At 38.4% G+C, this 18,861-nt stretch overlaps 1 protein-coding gene across 2 annotated transcripts in view; it reads left to right on the top strand.

Moving 5' to 3' along the window:
* Positions 1 to 18,861, top strand: part of USP7 (ubiquitin specific peptidase 7) — a 70,803-nt gene that overhangs the window by 30,248 nt on the left and 21,694 nt on the right. The window contains exons 2-11 of one of the 2 annotated variants that reach the window (XM_053991780.1): positions 300 to 404; positions 795 to 827; positions 6,085 to 6,283; positions 7,672 to 7,810; positions 8,507 to 8,595; positions 9,309 to 9,417; positions 15,126 to 15,256; positions 17,694 to 17,748; positions 18,313 to 18,393; positions 18,488 to 18,578. In XM_053991780.1, coding sequence (XP_053847755.1) covers positions 300 to 404; positions 795 to 827; positions 6,085 to 6,283; positions 7,672 to 7,810; positions 8,507 to 8,595; positions 9,309 to 9,417; positions 15,126 to 15,256; positions 17,694 to 17,748; positions 18,313 to 18,393; positions 18,488 to 18,578 — 1,032 coding nt within the window. The remainder of the gene's footprint in view (positions 1 to 299; positions 405 to 794; positions 828 to 6,084; positions 6,284 to 7,671; positions 7,811 to 8,506; positions 8,596 to 9,308; positions 9,418 to 15,125; positions 15,257 to 17,693; positions 17,749 to 18,312; positions 18,394 to 18,487; positions 18,579 to 18,861) is intronic. The other variant, XM_053991781.1, reaches the window with a different exon arrangement.

Below are 18,861 nucleotides of genomic sequence, written 5' to 3'. Positions count from 1 at the left end.
GCGATTTGATTATGAAATACAGATTTCAAGGCAATCTGTAAACTTAAAAGTCAGTTTATGTTCTTTGTATCTGTATTCCACATTAATGTGGACTTTTTTTTTGTCCATAAATATTCACCTATATGGGGAATTTTTGTTAGACACATACCAGTACAACTGTTGAGCAATAACTTAATTAAATACTGTTCTGTGCAAGTGTGCACTATTCATCTGTCTCATAAACACTACCTGAGACAAAAAAAGTAAATTTCTGATTATTAATTACATGTTTAATTTTTGTATATTTTTTTCTGTCTTAGCTGGAGATACAGATGATCCTCCAAGAATTACTCAAAATCCTGTCATTAATGGGAATGTAGCAATGGCTGACGGACATAACAACACTGAGGAAGACATGGAAGATGGTAAGTAAATATTTGATAAACACACGGTTGGTTTGGCTTCTTTAGTTTTATGATTTTGAGGAGAAAATAGTCCATCTCTTACCTATGTCCTGTGATCTGCAGCTCATTAAAAAAATGAATCCCTGTGTAGTTATGGCTGCTGGTTTTCTGTGTAGGAATCCTATTGACATAGCTGTACAATAGGATTAGACTTCTGAAGGCTTGCGATTTTTTTCTTGTGCTTTCTAGATACTCATTTAAAAATTGCTGAAAGTGCTACTGTCCATTGTTATGTTTTGTGATACAGCCCTTTAAAGGTGCTGCAGCTGGGCTTTGCTGAATAGTAATTTTATCAGTTATGCAATTCCTTCAGGGTGTTTAGAATCCTTATCTGTCCTGCTCTTTTGTCAGGTGGCAGCTGTGATCTGGTTTTGTCTTTGTGTGGTAAGTCAGTGGTAACTATTCTGTTGATGAACATCTTTTGTTGTCAGTTCTGACACCTAATTTTACTTGCAAAAGCAAAGGAAAAATTATGTACTAATGTCCTGTTAATAAAAGGGGACATGTGTTTTTGAAATCTTTTTCTTGGTCCATTAAATTAAAATAAAGGTGAACAGTTTGTTGCAGAAGATCAAATAATTATAACTCTGGGTATATTTAAAAAAAGGTAACAAGTTTCTAAATCTGTTATGTTTAGTGAGGAAAATGTGCAGTGATACTACTTTTCCTAGGAAAGGATATGGGCAGGGATTGCTCATTTTGAAGAATGGAGTAAAATTGAGTTGGGAGAAAGGAACATCATATGAGTGGGATTTGTTCCATATTCCATGATACCTTGTGAGAGTACATTTAGGACTAGGCTTAAACATTTAGTTAGATTTGTGCAAAAATTTTGAGTGACTTTTTTTTTCCCAGAAAAATGAGAGTTCGAGATTAAAGGTCAAAAAGTGCTTACTTTCATGTGTTCAAGGAACATAAAATATTGATAAAAAATAGTGAAGAAGAATAGGGTTTAAATTCATAACAAAAGCATCTTATGGTTGAATCACCTCTCTATCATTAGCAAAGATAAAGTTTTCTATGACCAGATTCTTGCAATGTAAGAAAAATGTAGTCTGCTTAGCCTATGAATTTTATTTGTGTGATTACCTAATCTCATTCAGAGGGTTTTGATTTATTGCTCAGAGTCTTTTTTTATGAAAAGCTGTTATAAAATATGTTAAATGTCTGTGAGGCCATGGTATTTAGAGGATGGCAAGAGAAGACCACAAGGGTTGACACCAACTGGCTAGAACAGATCTGTTTAAGCTCTGTTTTTGGTAGGGATATAGAAAGACAGATAGTGTTTGCTGTTGATACAACCAGTACATAACACATTGGTGAATTAGAAAAATAATTTGTCCCCTAGTTGGTCTGTATATACTTGCACAAATTAGCCAAAATAGGGACTTAAACTGCAGGAATAGCTGATGAAAGCCAGGCTATATCAGGGCTGGCAAGTAAACAGATATTCACCTCTTTGTTCAGAATAACATTGACCCTTTAGCCAAAAAATGCTGTGAACCTGTTTGTGTGAATTCCCAGCTGTTTGACTCCTCTCAGAACTGGGTATTGAAGGTGTTGCACTAGGGAGAAGTATCTGAAGGCATTTGACAGAAGGTTTATGAAAGCTTCTCATGCCTTTATAGACTTCCAGCATGGTCAGGAGCTTGGGCTCAGGGTGTAGTTGGACATCCTTCAGGGATCAAGTGTGATTATTAAGCAATACTCTTAATAGTTCCTCATTATCATATTTGAATAAGGAGTGTCTGGCTACATGTTGGTGCTGCTACAGCTGTGCATTGACACAGATAGAGAAGAGTGTTATTGCAAAATGTTAGAGTTGCAAAAACATTCCTGAAGACTTGCATCATGTAAGTGGATGATGCCTCGTTTCCAAGTCTTGTAAATCAGATTAATTGCTTGCTGTTGCATTATTTACACATCAGTGCAATTGTTCTCTTGCTGTTTGTCTCTTGCTAACCTGGTTTGCAGTATGATGTGCATGGGTAATGGACAGCTCAGAGATTCCAAAGAAAGGGAAAATGGGAGATATGGCCTTCTTTGATAAACATGCAGTTTTCTTTGCTGTTACCCATAGAAAGGGGCATCAATCTGAGCTGATACAGAATGCATGAGGAGAATTTAGATACCTCTTAAGCGAAATTAATGAGTTTAATGGTTCCTGTGAGAGAGGTGAACAGTAAGATGAAAGGTTGATGCTTCCAGCTGGGTCATAGAAATCGGCTTTCTGGTGTTTTTCTGAGTTCAAGAAACTTTTGAGCTGATTTTGTTCTTCCTGCTTACCACATAAAGAAATGACTGATAAGATTGGGGAAAAAAAAGTGCAGCTCTCATCCCCTTTGCTAGGCAACAGGCTGCAGGCATTGTGAGGCACAGGGAACGGGAGCAGCAGTGGACCACCAGCAGGACTTTCAGATAAGGCTGTGTTCTCTCAAGCGCTGTGACCAGTACCTGTTGCTGCTCTGTGTGAAGTCTTAGCAAGTAAAAAGAACCAGCTGAAGGGTTGTGCTGTACTTTGTATGGAGAAGGACTTAAATGAACCAGACTTAAAAAGCCGGAATAGCAGCCTTTGCAAATAAAATAAAAAGTAATAAAAACAAGGCTCTGATCAAAACTTGTTTGCAAGTGCATCAGTATTCAAAGCAACACATAGAGTAAATTCTCTTAGAAGTTAAAGTTCAAACAGAAGGTCCCTAGCTGAACATAAAATCATAGCTTTGCCATTACCTCCTGAAGTCTCATTTTTGTGAAGAATTGCAGAGGCAAGAAGGCTTTCAGAAGCATCGGTCTTAGCCATATGCTGGTATTGCATGCTGTATTTGGATCATTATTAAAATATTCATAGAATATTCAGCCAGTTTTTCCATTAATAATTCAAGTTCAGAATATTTTAATAACTCCAGTGCACTTTCAAGGTAGCAACACTTACTAAGAGAATAAAGAAAACTGCTTTTCCCAAAGGTAACAACATTTAAATATGTGTTTCAGCCTTAAAATGGATCCTATTCAGTATTTGGATCTCTGATTTGAAGGATCTTTCTTCTGTGAAGATGCTGAATGTGACATTCATCACATCAATGAAAAAATGTTTTCCACATAGCAAAGACAGTCCATTGCATGTAATTTCTCCAAGTATTGTCAGCTGGATCAGTCCTTTTAACCTTGTGTTCAATTTGTAGTTCTGGGATTTATAAAAGTCTCACTTGCCAGTCACTACTAAATTATCCTGCTGCCAGTTGCAGTCTTTAACTGGCATCTGGAGGACATGTTCATGATGGCAAAAAAAGGCTTTATTTATTGATGTACTCAAAATAATTTTCACGTTTGCTATGTAAACTTCTTTTTCTAATAAAATTCGTCCTTTAATCCATTATACTTCCTAAGAAAAAATAGGCTTACTGGAAGGAAAGGAAGATTGTTATTTTTAAAGAAACTTCTATTTTAGGTTTGACCTATGTTACAAGACTACATTTTTATGGAGCAGTTACTAGTGCTTGCTCAAATATTTTACAGAGAAGAGTTCCCATTCCCTGGTGAGCTCTCATGCACAGGCTTTCCTGAAAAGAAATCAAGAAATACAGGCAAACTTTCTCCAAAGCATCTGCAGATGCTGCGTGGGCTGCATTTTTTAGCTGACACTGTAGCAGCACTGCTGCATCCTTGTGCTGAAGTGCTTTGAAAGCTGCATCAAAGGAGGCAGAAAGCAAACTTGGCTCGTTTTTTGGAAGCTCAAACTGAGCCCAGAAGCACAGCTATCATGATTGTGAGTAGGGAGGTGGCCTCAAGTTGGTTTGAGATACACGTGTGATACAAGACTGATTTTAAATTGTTAAGTGTGTTACAGATTTGTTTTATCCTGGCTGCAAATGAAGTTAGAGCTCCTCTGTCTGCAGCCTGTCAGGTTCTTGGGTGTAGAAGATCAGCTCTTCACTCTGTCAACGGGCAGTGAGTAGTGAAACTGGGAAGAGAGCATTTTTAAAGTAGGTGACAGACTGCTAGTTAGCTGCACTTCCAGGCAAGGAAAAAGGAGAAAGTAATCCTTTGAACTCTTGTGTTACTGAGGAAGCTGACAGCACAGGGCAACACGAAGGTCTTTGCAGGAGTGGAGGGGACAGGAAGCAGATTTGGGCTGTAGTACCGTCATGAGATAATTGGAATGCTTAGGGCTGTCAGACCATATACAAAAAAATATTCTGTGTTGCCGTTCAGGAGTAGGACAACTGCTTGAAAACTGATTCACAAGGGAGAAGAATGAAATCTGTCATAGCTCTCTGGCAGTTGTGGCTAAAACTTGGTAATTTTCTGTATGAAATGTATAATTTTTACCCTGTTGCATGTTGTAATCAAGTGTTCCATTTTTTAAGTAAGGTAGCAATCAGGATTCACCTGTATTTTGGAAAAATGATTCAGTGCTGTGTCTGGTGCTCTGCCAAGCTGAGTAAATGACTGCTGTCTGTGTATGGCAGGAACACATTTGTTGTACCGTGTGCCTTGTCACAGTTCACACTCTGACTTCTGGCTCAGTGGTGTTGTCCTTCAGTGCTCTTTGATTTGGTGCACATGTGACACACCTTCAGTTGTGCATCCCCCGTGGGTGCAGTGAGAGCAGCAGGGTGACCATGGGTGCTGCCTGCTGCCCTGTGTGCTAGTCCAACCTCCTTAGAGCCAGGAGGATTCCACGTTACACCGGTGTCAGACTGGGACCATGGAGTGGGAGTGTCGTGTGCATTCCGGGGGAGTGTCTTGTGCATCCCTGCCGAGTTGTTGGGATAAGTTGCAGGCTTCCTCTCCCTGAGTGCAATATGAGGCGTGTCACAGTAAAGAGAGCCTGGCCTTGCGCCTTGCTGAAGCGGTCGCAGTCTCCAGCACCCTGTTAAAGCTGTGTACTGCAGAAGCAGAACAGATTGTGGTAGGTGAAGAACTGGGTATGTGGGAAGAAGGCAAAATTACTTCAATTGTGTGTGTCAAAATAAGCTCTTTGAAAAAAAATATTCTCATTTAATTGAGTCCTAGACCACTAAAAATCTCTGAAGTCTTTGCGCAGCACAAAACAGGATCCTACTCTTGAGCCGATTTTCAGCAAACTTAATACAATTTTATAAAAATCCAACAACCAACCTATGGCATTAATCTGTTTTAAAATATACTATTGCAAGCCAAAACCAACTAAGTGGTGACATGACATCAACAGGGCTTTTGAACAGATTGTGAAATTCCATTTTGCATATGGGTTCACGCAGGGAAGTGACTTAAACTGGGCTGTGGAGATGCTACACAACAAGAAGAGTTAGAGTGGGCTGTGATTTAGTTGTATAGCATTTGATGTGTCTGTCTTACTGCACCTGCTGCTTTAGAAGAAGCTGGAGCGGTAACAAATCCTAAAGAAGCATTTAAGGAAATGATGTACAAAAGGAATGTGTCTTGCAGTGCCTTGTTTGCCTGAATGGAGTTGTGGTGTTTTTCAAAATGAAAAAATTGAGACGTCAGTAATTAAGTAATTCACTGTCCCTCTGGGATGGGAATGTTTTTGTTGCTTCCAGTATTCCACTACATGAAATAATGCTCATGTTACATGATGTTGGTAATTTTGGAGTGAAGAATGTGAGGTGTTTCAAGCAGTGGTATGTGTGTGTTACAGATACAAGTTGGCGATCAGAAGCAACATTTCAGTTTACAGTGGAACGCTTCAACAGGTTGAGTGAGTCAGTGCTCAGCCCTCCCTGCTTCGTTCGGAATTTGCCATGGAAGATCATGGTAATGCCACGACTCTACCCGGACAGACCACACCAAAAAAGCGTAGGATTCTTCCTTCAGTGCAATGCTGAATCTGATTCCACGTAAGACCCTTTTAATTATTGTACAAGTCCTCACTTGTTACTGGTTAATCTGTTGCAAGAAGTACAAACATCTATAAAAAAATCCCTCACTTTCTGCAAGAAGAAAGAATTCTTGCAGGGTTTGAGTGCCCTTTACCCCCCCACCTTTCTAAATCTCAAAGCATAAGAATAATCCCCTCTTTAGGATGAGCTAAAATCAACTTGTGTGACTAGAAGTTTGTGGTAGAATTTAGATGTATGCTTGCTGCAGGAGAAGCCCTTAACTGACAGTTTTCTTGGCATGGAAAACGTTCTGGGTTTATTTCAAATGAAAATGGAGCTTCTCTAACCATGCCAAGCTATAAATGCTGCCCTGTGAAGCGTGTGAACAGGTAACTGCTACCAGTGCAGGCAGAGCAGGGCATGAGTCCTCTCCTTAAGTGGAGTTCATCACTCATCCAGAAGGATCTGAACACGTGTGTGTTCTTGGCATCCTGCATGCAAATCAACGTTGACTACCTTTGACCACTTTTGTAAGTAAAAGAAAAATTTTAAAATATAACTACAGATTTCTGGGGCATTCCTGTAGCTTATCTAGGAAGAGTGCAGACCTCTCAGGTGTCCTTTCCAATAGGGTAACTCCATTCTGGCACTGAATCTCACAAAACTTGTTGTTTACTCTGGATAATAAATTGCCCTTCTTCATCGTTTTTAGAATTTAGAGGCGAGTGCTCAGGGCAGAATGTAAAGGAAAGGTTGTAAGTGTATTAACAGGTCACAAGACATGTGATTCACCTCCAAGCATATACAGAAAAAGGGTGATCTTCAGAAGTACCAACCAAGGTGCAGCTGGTGGAGCTGAGCAAGCAGTGCCACTGCATGAGGCAGTGACAGGACCTTGTCCGAGCTGTGTCCGGACTGATTGCCTTGCACAAGTAGGGCGGTTTTGAACACCAGTGGTCGTGAAGAAGTGCTGCTGAGACAATTAGTGCTGGGGAGTTTATCTTGTGGAAGGGAGAGTAGAAGCTCCTCATCCTTTGCTTACCAAAGGCTGAGACCTCCTACCCTGTAGACACCAAGAGCGCTTGGAGCTGGCCTGTCCATGTGCAGTGAGGCAGATCACAGCTAACTCACCTGGGGGAGCCGTCAGCTTCTTAAACCAACCTGCAAGTCACCGACACACTTTCTTGTCAACACTGTGGCCATAAGAAAATCTCTGATCCAGGTTCATAATGTGGCTTCAGAAAGCCCCAGAGGTTCATGCCCTCAATAACAATTAACATCTAACAAGGAAAGAAAGTCGGATATGTGAAAGTAATGTACCAAAAATTCCTAACAAAAAAAATTATGTAACGACTATAAAAAGCTTGGTTTCGAAAGAGTTTCAAGTGTTTCTTCTGTATTTGTAGGTCATGGTCCTGTCATGCACAAGCAGTTCTCAAGATAATAAACTACAAGGATGATGAAAAATCATTCAGCCGTCGTATTAGTCACTTGTTCTTTCATAAGGAGAATGACTGGGGCTTTTCTAACTTCATGGCCTGGAGTGTAAGTAATTGGACATGTATTAATCTATTACTAGGTAGGAGCAGTTTTATACCTGCATACTGAGATGCTGATGGCAAAGGGGTTTTTTCCTCAAGCTGTTATTTTTTTCTATCTTTGTTGTAGATTTCTTTTCAATTTCTTACTCTATTAATTTGATTTTTGCAGAGTGCTTTTACTTATGTTGTAATTTAAATATTCCCTCATTATTATTTTCTGCCTGAGTGCTTGTGTTTTGTTATCAATAAGTGATAGTCACTGACATTCTGAAGCAACATAAATTTGCTTGCATTTCAGCATGTTCTTTGTGTATATGTACATGTATATTTAATGCCCTAATAATACTACTAAGGTTTCTCTTGAATTGTGGGAGCTTTTTAAGCATTTGCAAAGGTTTTGGAATATTGTCCAGAAGAAGCAGAACATTTGATTACCAACTCTTACATCACTGAAAACTGAAAAACTACTGTAAAATCTTATAAGGCAGGAACAAGTTTCCTGCATTGAGACACTAAAAAAGAATTAAAATCTAGTAAGCTGAAAAACAACTGCTTTGGTGTTCTTCAGTTTTTCTTCTTCAGTTTATTATTACTGATAGCTCAGGCTTGGAAATTAAATAGAGATGTCTAAGTGGATGCTTCACTGCAGTCATGTTGCATGTTCTACTTCTCATGTTCCTGTGTCATTCGTGTCTTACAGGAAGTTACTGATCCTGAAAAAGGCTTTATAGAAGAAGACAAAGTTACTTTTGAAGTCTATGTTCAAGCAGATGCTCCACACGGAGTAGCGTAAGTATCTGATTAAAAATAAAGCAATATTAAAAATTCTTAATTCTAGTATTATTATGTTGCTTGTGATCATTCAAGTATTCTGTGTTATTGCCATTTGTAGCTCACATCAGGCATTCTCACTCTGTCACCTACTAGTTGAAGAATTCTCACATGGCAATATTTCATAGTCACATAGAGATTTTGTATAGCTTAAATTTCTGTTTGCATCAGTCAGCTAAATGCTGTGGAGCCTCAGCTTCTGTGTGAGCTGGTTTGTGATTGAACACCTCTGCAGTTCTGGCCTGAGCATTTGTGGTGTGGGAGCTGATGGGGTTTCAGGTGCAGCCAAGTGGCTCTGCTGTCTGACTTGCCTTGGTTTACAGTTGTTGTCAAACTGCTTCGTCTCCATTGTTCTCCTTCATGGCACTTGTAAACAATGGGGTTGTACAGAGGTGCAGACTTGCCCTTAAAAGTACAGCTCTGAGCTCCAGGACACTCTAACAGGACATCATTTTTCTGCGATATAGAACATATTTTAAAGAAAGAAGTACTAAAATCACTAAGCATCTAATTGCAAAGACTGTTGTTACTGGCAGCAGTAGTGGAGTTTATTAGAACCTTCAGTAGCAGCGGAGAGTAGCTGATGCCTACCAGCAGCACTACCTTAGAACAAACACTCTTTATTATTGGAATACAGAACGTCCTTGTTTTAACCATGAACTATTTTCTAGGTGGGATTCAAAGAAGCACACAGGATATGTTGGCTTAAAGAACCAGGGAGCAACTTGTTACATGAACAGTTTGTTACAGACTTTATTTTTCACAAATCAGCTACGAAAGGTAAGTAATACATGAAAGAACATGAGATTATAACATTGGTTGTTTTAATTAGCATTTATAAATGCTTCAAAACAGACATGTGAGATCCTTTTGCCTCCTTTATCCTTTCAGAGGAGTTGTGACTTACATGGTGATGCATGTCTTACTGCAGGCAGAGTACAGGAAGGTCCCTTTTGTAGTTTGTGGGACACAAGCTTTTGTCTCTGTGGAAGCAGGCAGAGCACCTGAAGAAGACCTGAGCTTAGTGCGTGTTTCTTTGACTGTATTATATGTTAATATTTCTAGGAATTGCTGGGAGCAAGGAAAGCAGTTTAATCTTGCAGATAAAATATGGAAGCAATTTCCCTTTTCTTAAATCGTTAAAATAGGGAATTATGGCTTCTCAGCCCATAAACAATGCACAAAGATACACATTTGCTCCATCTTGAAATTGCTATTATGCAGCAGAATTTTTTTGTTACTATGGCTGCCATTCTGTAGTGATGGAAAGCATTGTATTTTCAGTATTTTCAACAATAGTTTTATATTTACTTTAGTAGTATTTTTTGTTTACTGTAGAGGTTAATTCTTTGCTGGAAAGAACTTCTTTAAATACCTTTCTAATAAATATCTCATCTAAAGCCAGGATAAAATACACTAGATAATGTATAATTTTAAAACGAAGCAGTACCCTTACTGGGATTAAAACCAGAAGGGATGACTAGATATTTGAGGTGGCTATTTAGAAGAGGGGATGTACTTGGGGAAAAAAACAACTTGGCAGTATTCAGTGTATTGGAGTTTCCTATTGATCCTAATTCATCCTTCTGTGCATTTCTACACTTACTGTCTGTCTCTTAGTGAAAATGAACTGTTCTAACGTGGACTTTCTCTTACATAGGCTAGTTGCAGTTCAGTTAAGCTTTTTTTTCTTTTTTTGATGTACCTGCTTTCCGCTGTTTCTAATTTCCTACCATCTTATTTTTTATATCCCTGTGGCCTGTAAGTGTCCCAGTTGGTATTTCTTTTTTTCTCTTTGCAATGCTGTTTACTCTGAAGCGCTGCAAAAAGAAAAAAATAACACCTCAAACTCCAATAGAATGTAACTGAGGTCTTCCCAATGCCATGGACAACAGATAAATACTGGATTTGATTTAAATGATGCACCTGTTCCTTTTTTGCAGGAGGTATAATTTACTCATTCAGTTTATCATTCATTATAATGCATCTTTTTTTTTTGGTCAGCACTCAATGTTTGTGCATTTTACTCTTTTGGACAACTCACTTTGCTCTTGAGAGGAAAAAAGTGGTTTTGTAATAGCTCCATCTAATGCAGTAGAGTAGTTTGTTCAAGACTGTCTTATAGTCGCTAAACCAGTATGTACCATGAAGTAGTGAAGAAAAAATTCTTTTTGTAATACAGATTGGTTTCAACTGAACTAATTTTACCAGGCATTCCCCTGCACTTCTTCCCCAGCCCCAAAATAAAAGCAACTTTTAGCATCTCTTAATATCTGGCTAGTCACCATGTGAGAAAACTTCATTTACTAGAGTTGGTAGCTGCAGCTTCCTTTATTCCTAAGTGTTCCAGGAAATCAGCTGGAATGTTCAATTCCTTGCTCATTCCTCAGGTTTTCAGAGTCCCTCCAAACAGAACAGATGACAGTGGCAGTTTTAAACAGCTTTAGCACTTATCTGCCATTGGTACAGATCAGGAAGAATCAGTTGTTGCTTTGTCTGAAAAAAGTATTCTTTACAATTTTGTTTTCACTTTGACGGAACTTGTTCCTCTTAAACCAAAGTAAAATAAAATGTGCAGTATCCTTGGTTTGCTTTTCACCATTTCCATAATTTCAGTGAATCCTCCTTCCTTGGAAGAAATAATGATTTCTGTTGCTGTTACTTTGAGCTTTGTTCACGGAGCAGCTGCTGTCAGGAGCAGAGCTGGGGAAGCAATGAACAATAGCAAAGGCAGGCACGTACCCTAGGCAAATCAGGCCCTGGGGAAGCGTGGGTGAGGATTGATGGAGAGGTCCTTTCTTCTCTGCTCTGCTTCCACATAGCACATGGGAGGCTCTGGGGTGTTTGAAATGAGACCTCCCTTTTAAGCAACAAGAGGTGGCTTCAGTGGTAGGGAATAAAGAAAGGAACTTTCACATTAGAGTATATTTGTTATTTGTTGTTTGGGACTGATAAATATGTGCTTAACCACTGTCCAGTGGGCAAGGGGCAGTGGTGACTTCCCAGAGGGGTCCAGGTCTGAGCCTGGGCTCTGTCACCTGAGTTGTCCCTTCAGTGCCTCCAGCCTGTCAGTGCTTGTGCTGCATTCAGTCCATTTTGGAAGTGTTTGCTGGTTCCCTTGTACAAGTCCCTACAACTCATGAGAACATTACAGAATGTTTATATAAATACATTAAAATAGTAAATGCTGGTCCATTTCTCCCTGATCTGGCTCTTCTCAAGTTATCCAGTATATTTTACCTAACCTTGGAATTCCATGCACAGTATTTATTTCCTTTCTTTAAGTAATTCCTGTTTTTAAGCAATGTGTTCAAAGTTACCTGTAGCATTCTATTATTATATAAATATCTAAAATTTTTCTCATCTCTCAATATGCCTTTACATGTCTCTATCCCTCTTTAGTGTTCATTTCCTGAGGGAATTTCTCAGGTGTTAAATAAGAGACCTTGCTTTTTTATGTGGATCAGAATGCCTCACTCCTTTATCATGAGGTCAAGCTTTCAGAATCTGGGAGGGTAAGGCAAAAAAATAAAGGTTTGAAGAGGGTAATATTTAAAAAGTGGTAGCGTGGAGAAACACTTAAACTTAGAGAAAGCTCCAATATTACCTAAATACAGAAACAGAATGAGGAGCCAAGAAAGGCTGTGTTAAATGTCTGCTTTGTCATAACACATGTAGAATTTCCAAAGAAATAAAACTGGTGTTTTTATTCAATGACAACTGGAATGTAGTAATTTTAAGTAAATTGTAAATTATTATTTGAGTATTACTTGAGAGTTATAGGAAGGAAATTAATTGTCCAGATGGTATATGAGAAAAACATTTTAAAAAATGAGAACTAAAGGTAAAGGATTTGATTTTGATTAATTATCAAGGTATTCTGAATTCTAGTTTATGCATTTTTGAAGGAAGAGTCAATCACAAGATTTTTAGCCTGCTGTAGGTTTAGCATTTTAGTATTTCTTTTTTTAATATATCAGCACTGACTATATTTGTGTTTTTTCATGACTTGATTTTCATGCCTTGTTTCTATTTACTTAAACATAGCAAGTATCTATATATTCGGTTTTTTAAAAAAGCCTTTATAAGATGTTAAAAAAAGTTAATAGAGGCTGATGATAGAGTTTTGGAACATCTGAGACCTGGTCATTCAACTACTTCTGTTTCTACCTTAAGCTAGTGACACCCACTCTTAAAAAGGTTCATGAACCAGGTACAGGAAGAGGTTTAAAGTTGACTCTTCAAGGTGCTGACTTGTTCAGCTGTTGATATTTTAAAGCAAGAAATAATTTTGCTTGTGAAATCAAAGGTCTAACTAATACCTAGTGATATTGGGGGTTTGCCCAGATCGATCTGGTTAACTGGGGTTCTGCATTTGGATGATAAAAATAAAGCAGATGGAAACTGTTTACTTTATTAGCTTATTTGAATTGTTCTGAAATTGAATGTCCTGATTTTAGGAAGGAAATTTTCATAATCAGGGTGGTACAGCTTTACATTAGGGTGTATGGAGAGGTGGTGGGGTTTCCATTCCTGGAGATGCTCAGAACTTAACTGGATCTGATCCTGAGCAACTGGCCCCAGTCTGAACTTGGCACCTGTAGGCAGAAACAGATCAGAACCTAGAGAGTTCTCTTCTAGACTGCATCACTAGAAACTCCTGAAGCAGTGCTTAACACATTAAAAAAGTTGAAAGTTTGAGTTTCAGCAGTTAAAACCTGTTGCCAGTGATAAAATTTAAGATGCAATTTTCTTCAGTTTATAAAATTTGTAAAAGCAGTTTAAGTAAATCTCAAAATGGAGCAAAAAGAAAACTTTTTTTTGTTGTTATTAGGGTGAGGTTGGGCTATTGTTCTTGAAATTACCCTAGCAAAGACTTCTGTTGACTGTCCTTCAGAAGGAAGTTGATGATAAATTTCAGTGAATTTTTATTAATGCTTCCTTTTAATATGTGTAAGTACTACTAACGGTTTAGTATGCAACTGAGGAGAAATAAAATTTGGAAGTTACTTGTGTTTATGATTCTGTTTTAGGTCATCTCTATTAACTGGTAACTTCTGAAAATTAAATTAAAAATCTTAAAGATACAGTCATGTGAATTATCATATTCATTTACAATTGCATAATTAGCCATTGCTTTTCTCTCAGAAGGGATTTGCTTTCTTAATGAAATTGTTTCTCTTATTTCATCTTACTGTAGCTGTTCTGATTATATTCTTTATTCTTTGAAGTATTTCTGTTGCTGTACTTCTGGAAAATGTAGTGGATCCTCAGAACTGGAATAGAAAACTGGCCTGTCAACATTTTAGGCACATTTTTTTTGTTGTTTTTCTTTCTTATTTTCTCTTTTGCCACATGCTTGTATTGTTTTTGTGCAGTGTTGCCTTAACCTGGTGCGTTGGCAGCCCTGTGTGCTGAGCTGTCCTGCAGTGCTGAGCTGAGCAGTGCCTGGCTTTGCCCAGAGTCCCCAGCTGCCTGCAGGCAGCGCTGCCCTGGCTGTGTGTGGGGAGCTGGAGTCCAGGGTGAGCCAGATGTGCTGCACACCTCAGGCGTTCTGGCTGATGCACAGACTGAGGGAGCGGCACTGAGGCCCAGTTCAGCACTTCACTCACAGAAGTGGATCGTTCCCTGTTGTTTCATAGGCAAAAATTCAGATGGCAATTTCTCTGGTTTTAGCAGGTTATTTTCTCATATGCTACTTAATACTGGAGTCTTTTTTACTTTCATTTGGTGCCTAATCTCCTTCCAGGGCTGTCTGTTCCTTTTTATATTTACGCTTCTCAAATTAGTATCTCCCTTTGTTTGCTCTTCCTTTCCCCTAGATGTATTGATGTACACTTTTTAAAAAGTAAATCTCATCTCGGTGACTATTGAACTCTCCTAATCCCTGTTTGGTCTATTTGTGTAATTTCTTTGTTCCCAATCCTTCCCAGATCAGTATAATCAGTGAATTGAATTGTTAAGCTGTTTATTTGCTGGACAGCGATGACATTAAGTAGGAATGAATGAATCGGAGACTCTCAGAGCTTCCTCTGACTTCTTTCTCCATGTGGACTGTTTCTGGTTTTGTTCACTTGTTGCTCTTTATGGTTTCATGTGGTTGCTTTTTCACAAAACCAGTTATTTTCAAGTCTGTAGTATTGACTGCTGTATCTGGTCTTACTGTGATGATTGCAGAGACATACCAGGCATGAGAAGGTATTTGAAGGTGTTAAATGCTTTAGTGCATTTACTATTCTAGGCTGGTATAAGGGAACTATTTAGATTAAAAAAAACATGAATGGAATCTGTTGTTCACATTTTTCTAACCACTGTGCTCTAAGGAGAATTGTTCCAGACAATTAATGTTTTTACACTACAGTGCAAGACTTTTTTGAAGTGTTGATTAAATTGAGTTCTATGAAGGAAGTCACTGAAGAGGAAAGAATGCATTAAACAGGATGAGCAATAAACTTTTCTGATACTAATTGAACTAAATGCTTTTTCAGGCTGTGTACATGATGCCCACAGAAGGAGATGATTCATCCAAAAGTGTTCCTTTAGCATTGCAAAGAGTGTTTTATGAGCTGCAGCATAGTGACAAGCCAGTTGGAACTAAAAAGTTAACAAAATCATTTGGGTAAGTTTAAGAAACTTGGACTGTTCATTGGACTAAGGCTTCATAAAGCTTTTCTTTAAAAAGATTCTATTTTAATAAGGTTACTTATAGAGAGGTGCAGAGAAGTGTTAATGTAACATGGTGTTAATTGTTAACTTTCTGTAGTCTATTGCATAGGTTTTTGTTTGTAGCCAGTACTAAAGACAGCTGATCCAAAAGTCAGATTTTTTGGGAAGAGGAATGGTACAGAAACAGAGCTGTTAAAAGCAGGGTTATCATTTACCTGAACATTGTGTGATGCATTTGACTTAAGTAAAATTCAGAACAAAATAGTCATTGAAACATTGCAGTTCATGTATTGTTAATGTCTTTAAAAAACAGAATCTGTTTTAGATTTAGTGCAACAACACTCATTGGCATGTCCATGTTGTTGACCATTGATGGCTGCTGTAACACTTCCCTACAACATACTGTAGACACAAATTATGACAGAAAGATTAACATTAGTATAACCTTTACAAGTCTTCTCTTTGCATATCTTGTAAGTGTGGAGTAGGATTTTCTGAAAATCCATTCTAAAATACTTTATTTTGTATTACTTTGTCTCACTGTATTTATAGGCTAGTCTTGTAGTAATACTGACAAGCTTTGTTTTATTTCAAAACACATTAGGAACACATCTTATTTCAAAACAAATTTTGTATCATGTTTTTCATATACTTGTCCTTGTGTTCATCCTGCATCTGCTGCTACACCCTACAATCGTGCTCTCTCCTAAAACCTTTGCAACCTTGTGTCTTTGCAACCTTGGCTCTTCCCCTTTAGGGGAATCTTAAAAGGAAATCAGTAGCCTCAGTGTTGTCTGTTTATCTGGCCATACTCTGTTCCTAGTAGCACACTGTATATTTGGTGTATCAGTGCTCCTGCTGTCCTGTTACAGGACAGGACTTGGTAATAGAGTAAATATTTCATCTTGAGTTAAGATCCCAATTGTGTCATATTCAGTAGCTTGAAGAGGTCTTTCCCAAGGGAATTCCCAAGGGAAAGCATTGCAGATGCTTAATTTTGTATCCAACAGCAGGGTTTTTAAAATGTGTTCATGCCTGCTTTTGTTCTTGGAAAAGAATTTTAGAATGTGTTTGAAGATCTAGATTTTCCCCTTCCTTGATCATTGAATCAGAGAGGGGTTTTTGGCCTTGTGAGCCTTAGGTGCTCGGGTATTACTAGGGTATTCCTTTTTGCTGAGTGTTGTGAATTTCTAGGTTTGACTTCTTTAAGTAGAAAATGATGCTATGTCTGAAGGAGCCCTTCTTTATCCTCATTTTAGTGTGTGACCTTTTTCTTTGGTTTGTCCTATGAGCTGGTTAGTGTTTAAAGCCTAGAGAGTCAGGGCATTATTTTCTATCTTAATTATCTGACAGGTCACTTGATTCAGCTTGTTTAAATGTGGACCCCACACAGGTGTTGGCACACTTTGGAGATTAGTTTGGTGCCGTGTGACAGTGGGGGTGAGTCACTGAGAAGAGAGTGGGAGGGAAGATAAAGTCAGCACTGCTCCTGATCCCCCTGCTGCTGGTTCCAGGGCCAGGGTGGAACATCACACTGAAGCTGGAGCCTATAGTCAACAGAGTCAACAATTGGGAGTGGTGACTGCTGCAAAAAAAGTTGTCAGAGACTTAGAACTTAAAAAGCTTTCTTGAGTTGAAGTTGCAGTTCTCACCAGTGTATTTAATGCTGGAACTAGAAACACTTAATGCTTCTTGCTTTATTGAAGGCAGGAGTGCTGAACACCCTTGTTGCAGTGTGCCATGCTGGCTATGAGGCATTTAGATCCTGCTGCCCTCACCCCTGCTTTCACACCGTGTGTTTGCACAGTTCAGAAAGCTGAATACCTCCTTGGAGTTGTTGCATGCCCAGGATTAACTGTTTAGATGAGCACAAAGGAGCCAGTCTTTCCTATAAATCCATTTGCTTCCTTTCCTGTGCTGAAATAATCCCTGAACACCACTTGACTACACCTGAAGGGCTCTCAGAAGAGAGGCAGCTGGAAACCTGCTGTGGAAACTGATGGCATTGAATTGCTCCCAAGCCTTTATTTAGGAGTTTTTTTGTCATGAACTAAGACTGGGTTGTAGGCTGGAAGAGCAACAGCCTGGCTGTGGCCTCCTCAGCTGGCTCTGGGTGCCTTTGCTGTCCTTGCCCCAGTCCCACACAGGAGAAGTGGGGTGGGCACAAAGAACAGATGCCAAAATCTCTCACAAGTTCACTGCCCCTTCTTCCTACACAGCTAGAGAACCTGTGCATCAGCCAGTCTTAAATCTCAGTCTGTACAGCTTGTTGTGTATTACATTCTTGATCTGCAAAGAAATCAAAAAATGTCTTCTGAGCTGGTTTTTTTGTTTTTTTTTTTTTTTTTTTTTTCTAATTAGTAATTTTTTTATTTCTTTGCCTTACAAAGGTGGGAAACTTTAGACAGCTTCATGCAACATGATGTCCAGGAATTATGTCGAGTGGTATGTTTATACTATTATACTATTTCTTGCTGGTCTGTGATGTATAAATTTCTCTTTATATTCTGTATATATATATATATATATATATATATATATATATATATATATAAAATATAGTTTAGGAACTATCAGAGTAATAGTGGCCGTGATTAATTTAAATTAAGTCTCAAAGGCAGAGTTTTTGCCTTGGTTTCTCTTTAAGAATTGGATTGCTTGTGGCCTTTTGTGGGTTAGGAATTTGTAAAGAATAGGGAAGCTTGAAAGTTGCTGGAACATGTGCTAGTGGTACTTTTATAGCCATGGAGAGAAATGCAGTTTTGAAGATGAAATGCATTGTTACATCTGTGGGAGTTTCCAGACTCAATGAAGTAGCTGGAGTAGCCCTCAGTTTAGGGGAAAGAGGAGGATTTAAAGGACTAGAAAGGAGCTGGCAGTACAAATAGACTAACATTTCATTTTTGTCCAAGTGACTTAGCATCTAACCAGTTAAGTAGTCATGTGTGTGTGATGAATAAATTTAAAAACTACAAGTTTATCTTGTGTAAAAACTGATTTTTCTTTCAGCTGCTTGATAATGTGGAAAATAAAATGAAAGGCACATGTGTAGAAGGCACTATCCCTAAGTTGTTCAGAGGGAAGATGGTGGTATGTATTTTATACTTTTCTCAAAAATAATTTAAATTAGCTCTCGTTACTTTTATAAAATTGAACTTCTGTGTTGTTTTGGCTTTGTTTCCAGTCTTATATCCAATGCAAGCACGTAGACTACCGATCTGAACGAATAGAAGATTATTATGACATCCAGCTAAGTATAAAGGGAAAGAAAAATAGTAAGTGCTACATTGTGATATGCACCCATCCTGTACTTCAGTATGTTGGACAACTTTAGTACCTGTTGTTTCCAAATGGGTTTGTTGGTGCAGAGTGATTGGAAATATGTGCTTTAGGACACCTTATTGAAAATATTTTCAATGTAGAGAATGTTTCTGCCTGCATTACTTTTTTTTTTTTTTTTCCTTATTCCGTTTCCTTTCCCTGCTCCTTCCTCCCTAATTCTCTCACTGGTATCTTTTCATAAAACTCTAAGAACTTTAGGAGTTTTCTGGTGTCATA

This window comes from Vidua macroura, chromosome 16 (assembly GCF_024509145.1).
Source record: "Vidua macroura isolate BioBank_ID:100142 chromosome 16, ASM2450914v1, whole genome shotgun sequence".
Classification (NCBI taxonomy): domain Eukaryota; kingdom Metazoa; phylum Chordata; class Aves; order Passeriformes; family Viduidae; genus Vidua; species Vidua macroura.
The sequence above is the reverse complement of the archived record's forward strand: the minus strand, read 5'-3'. Positions and strand labels throughout refer to the sequence as shown.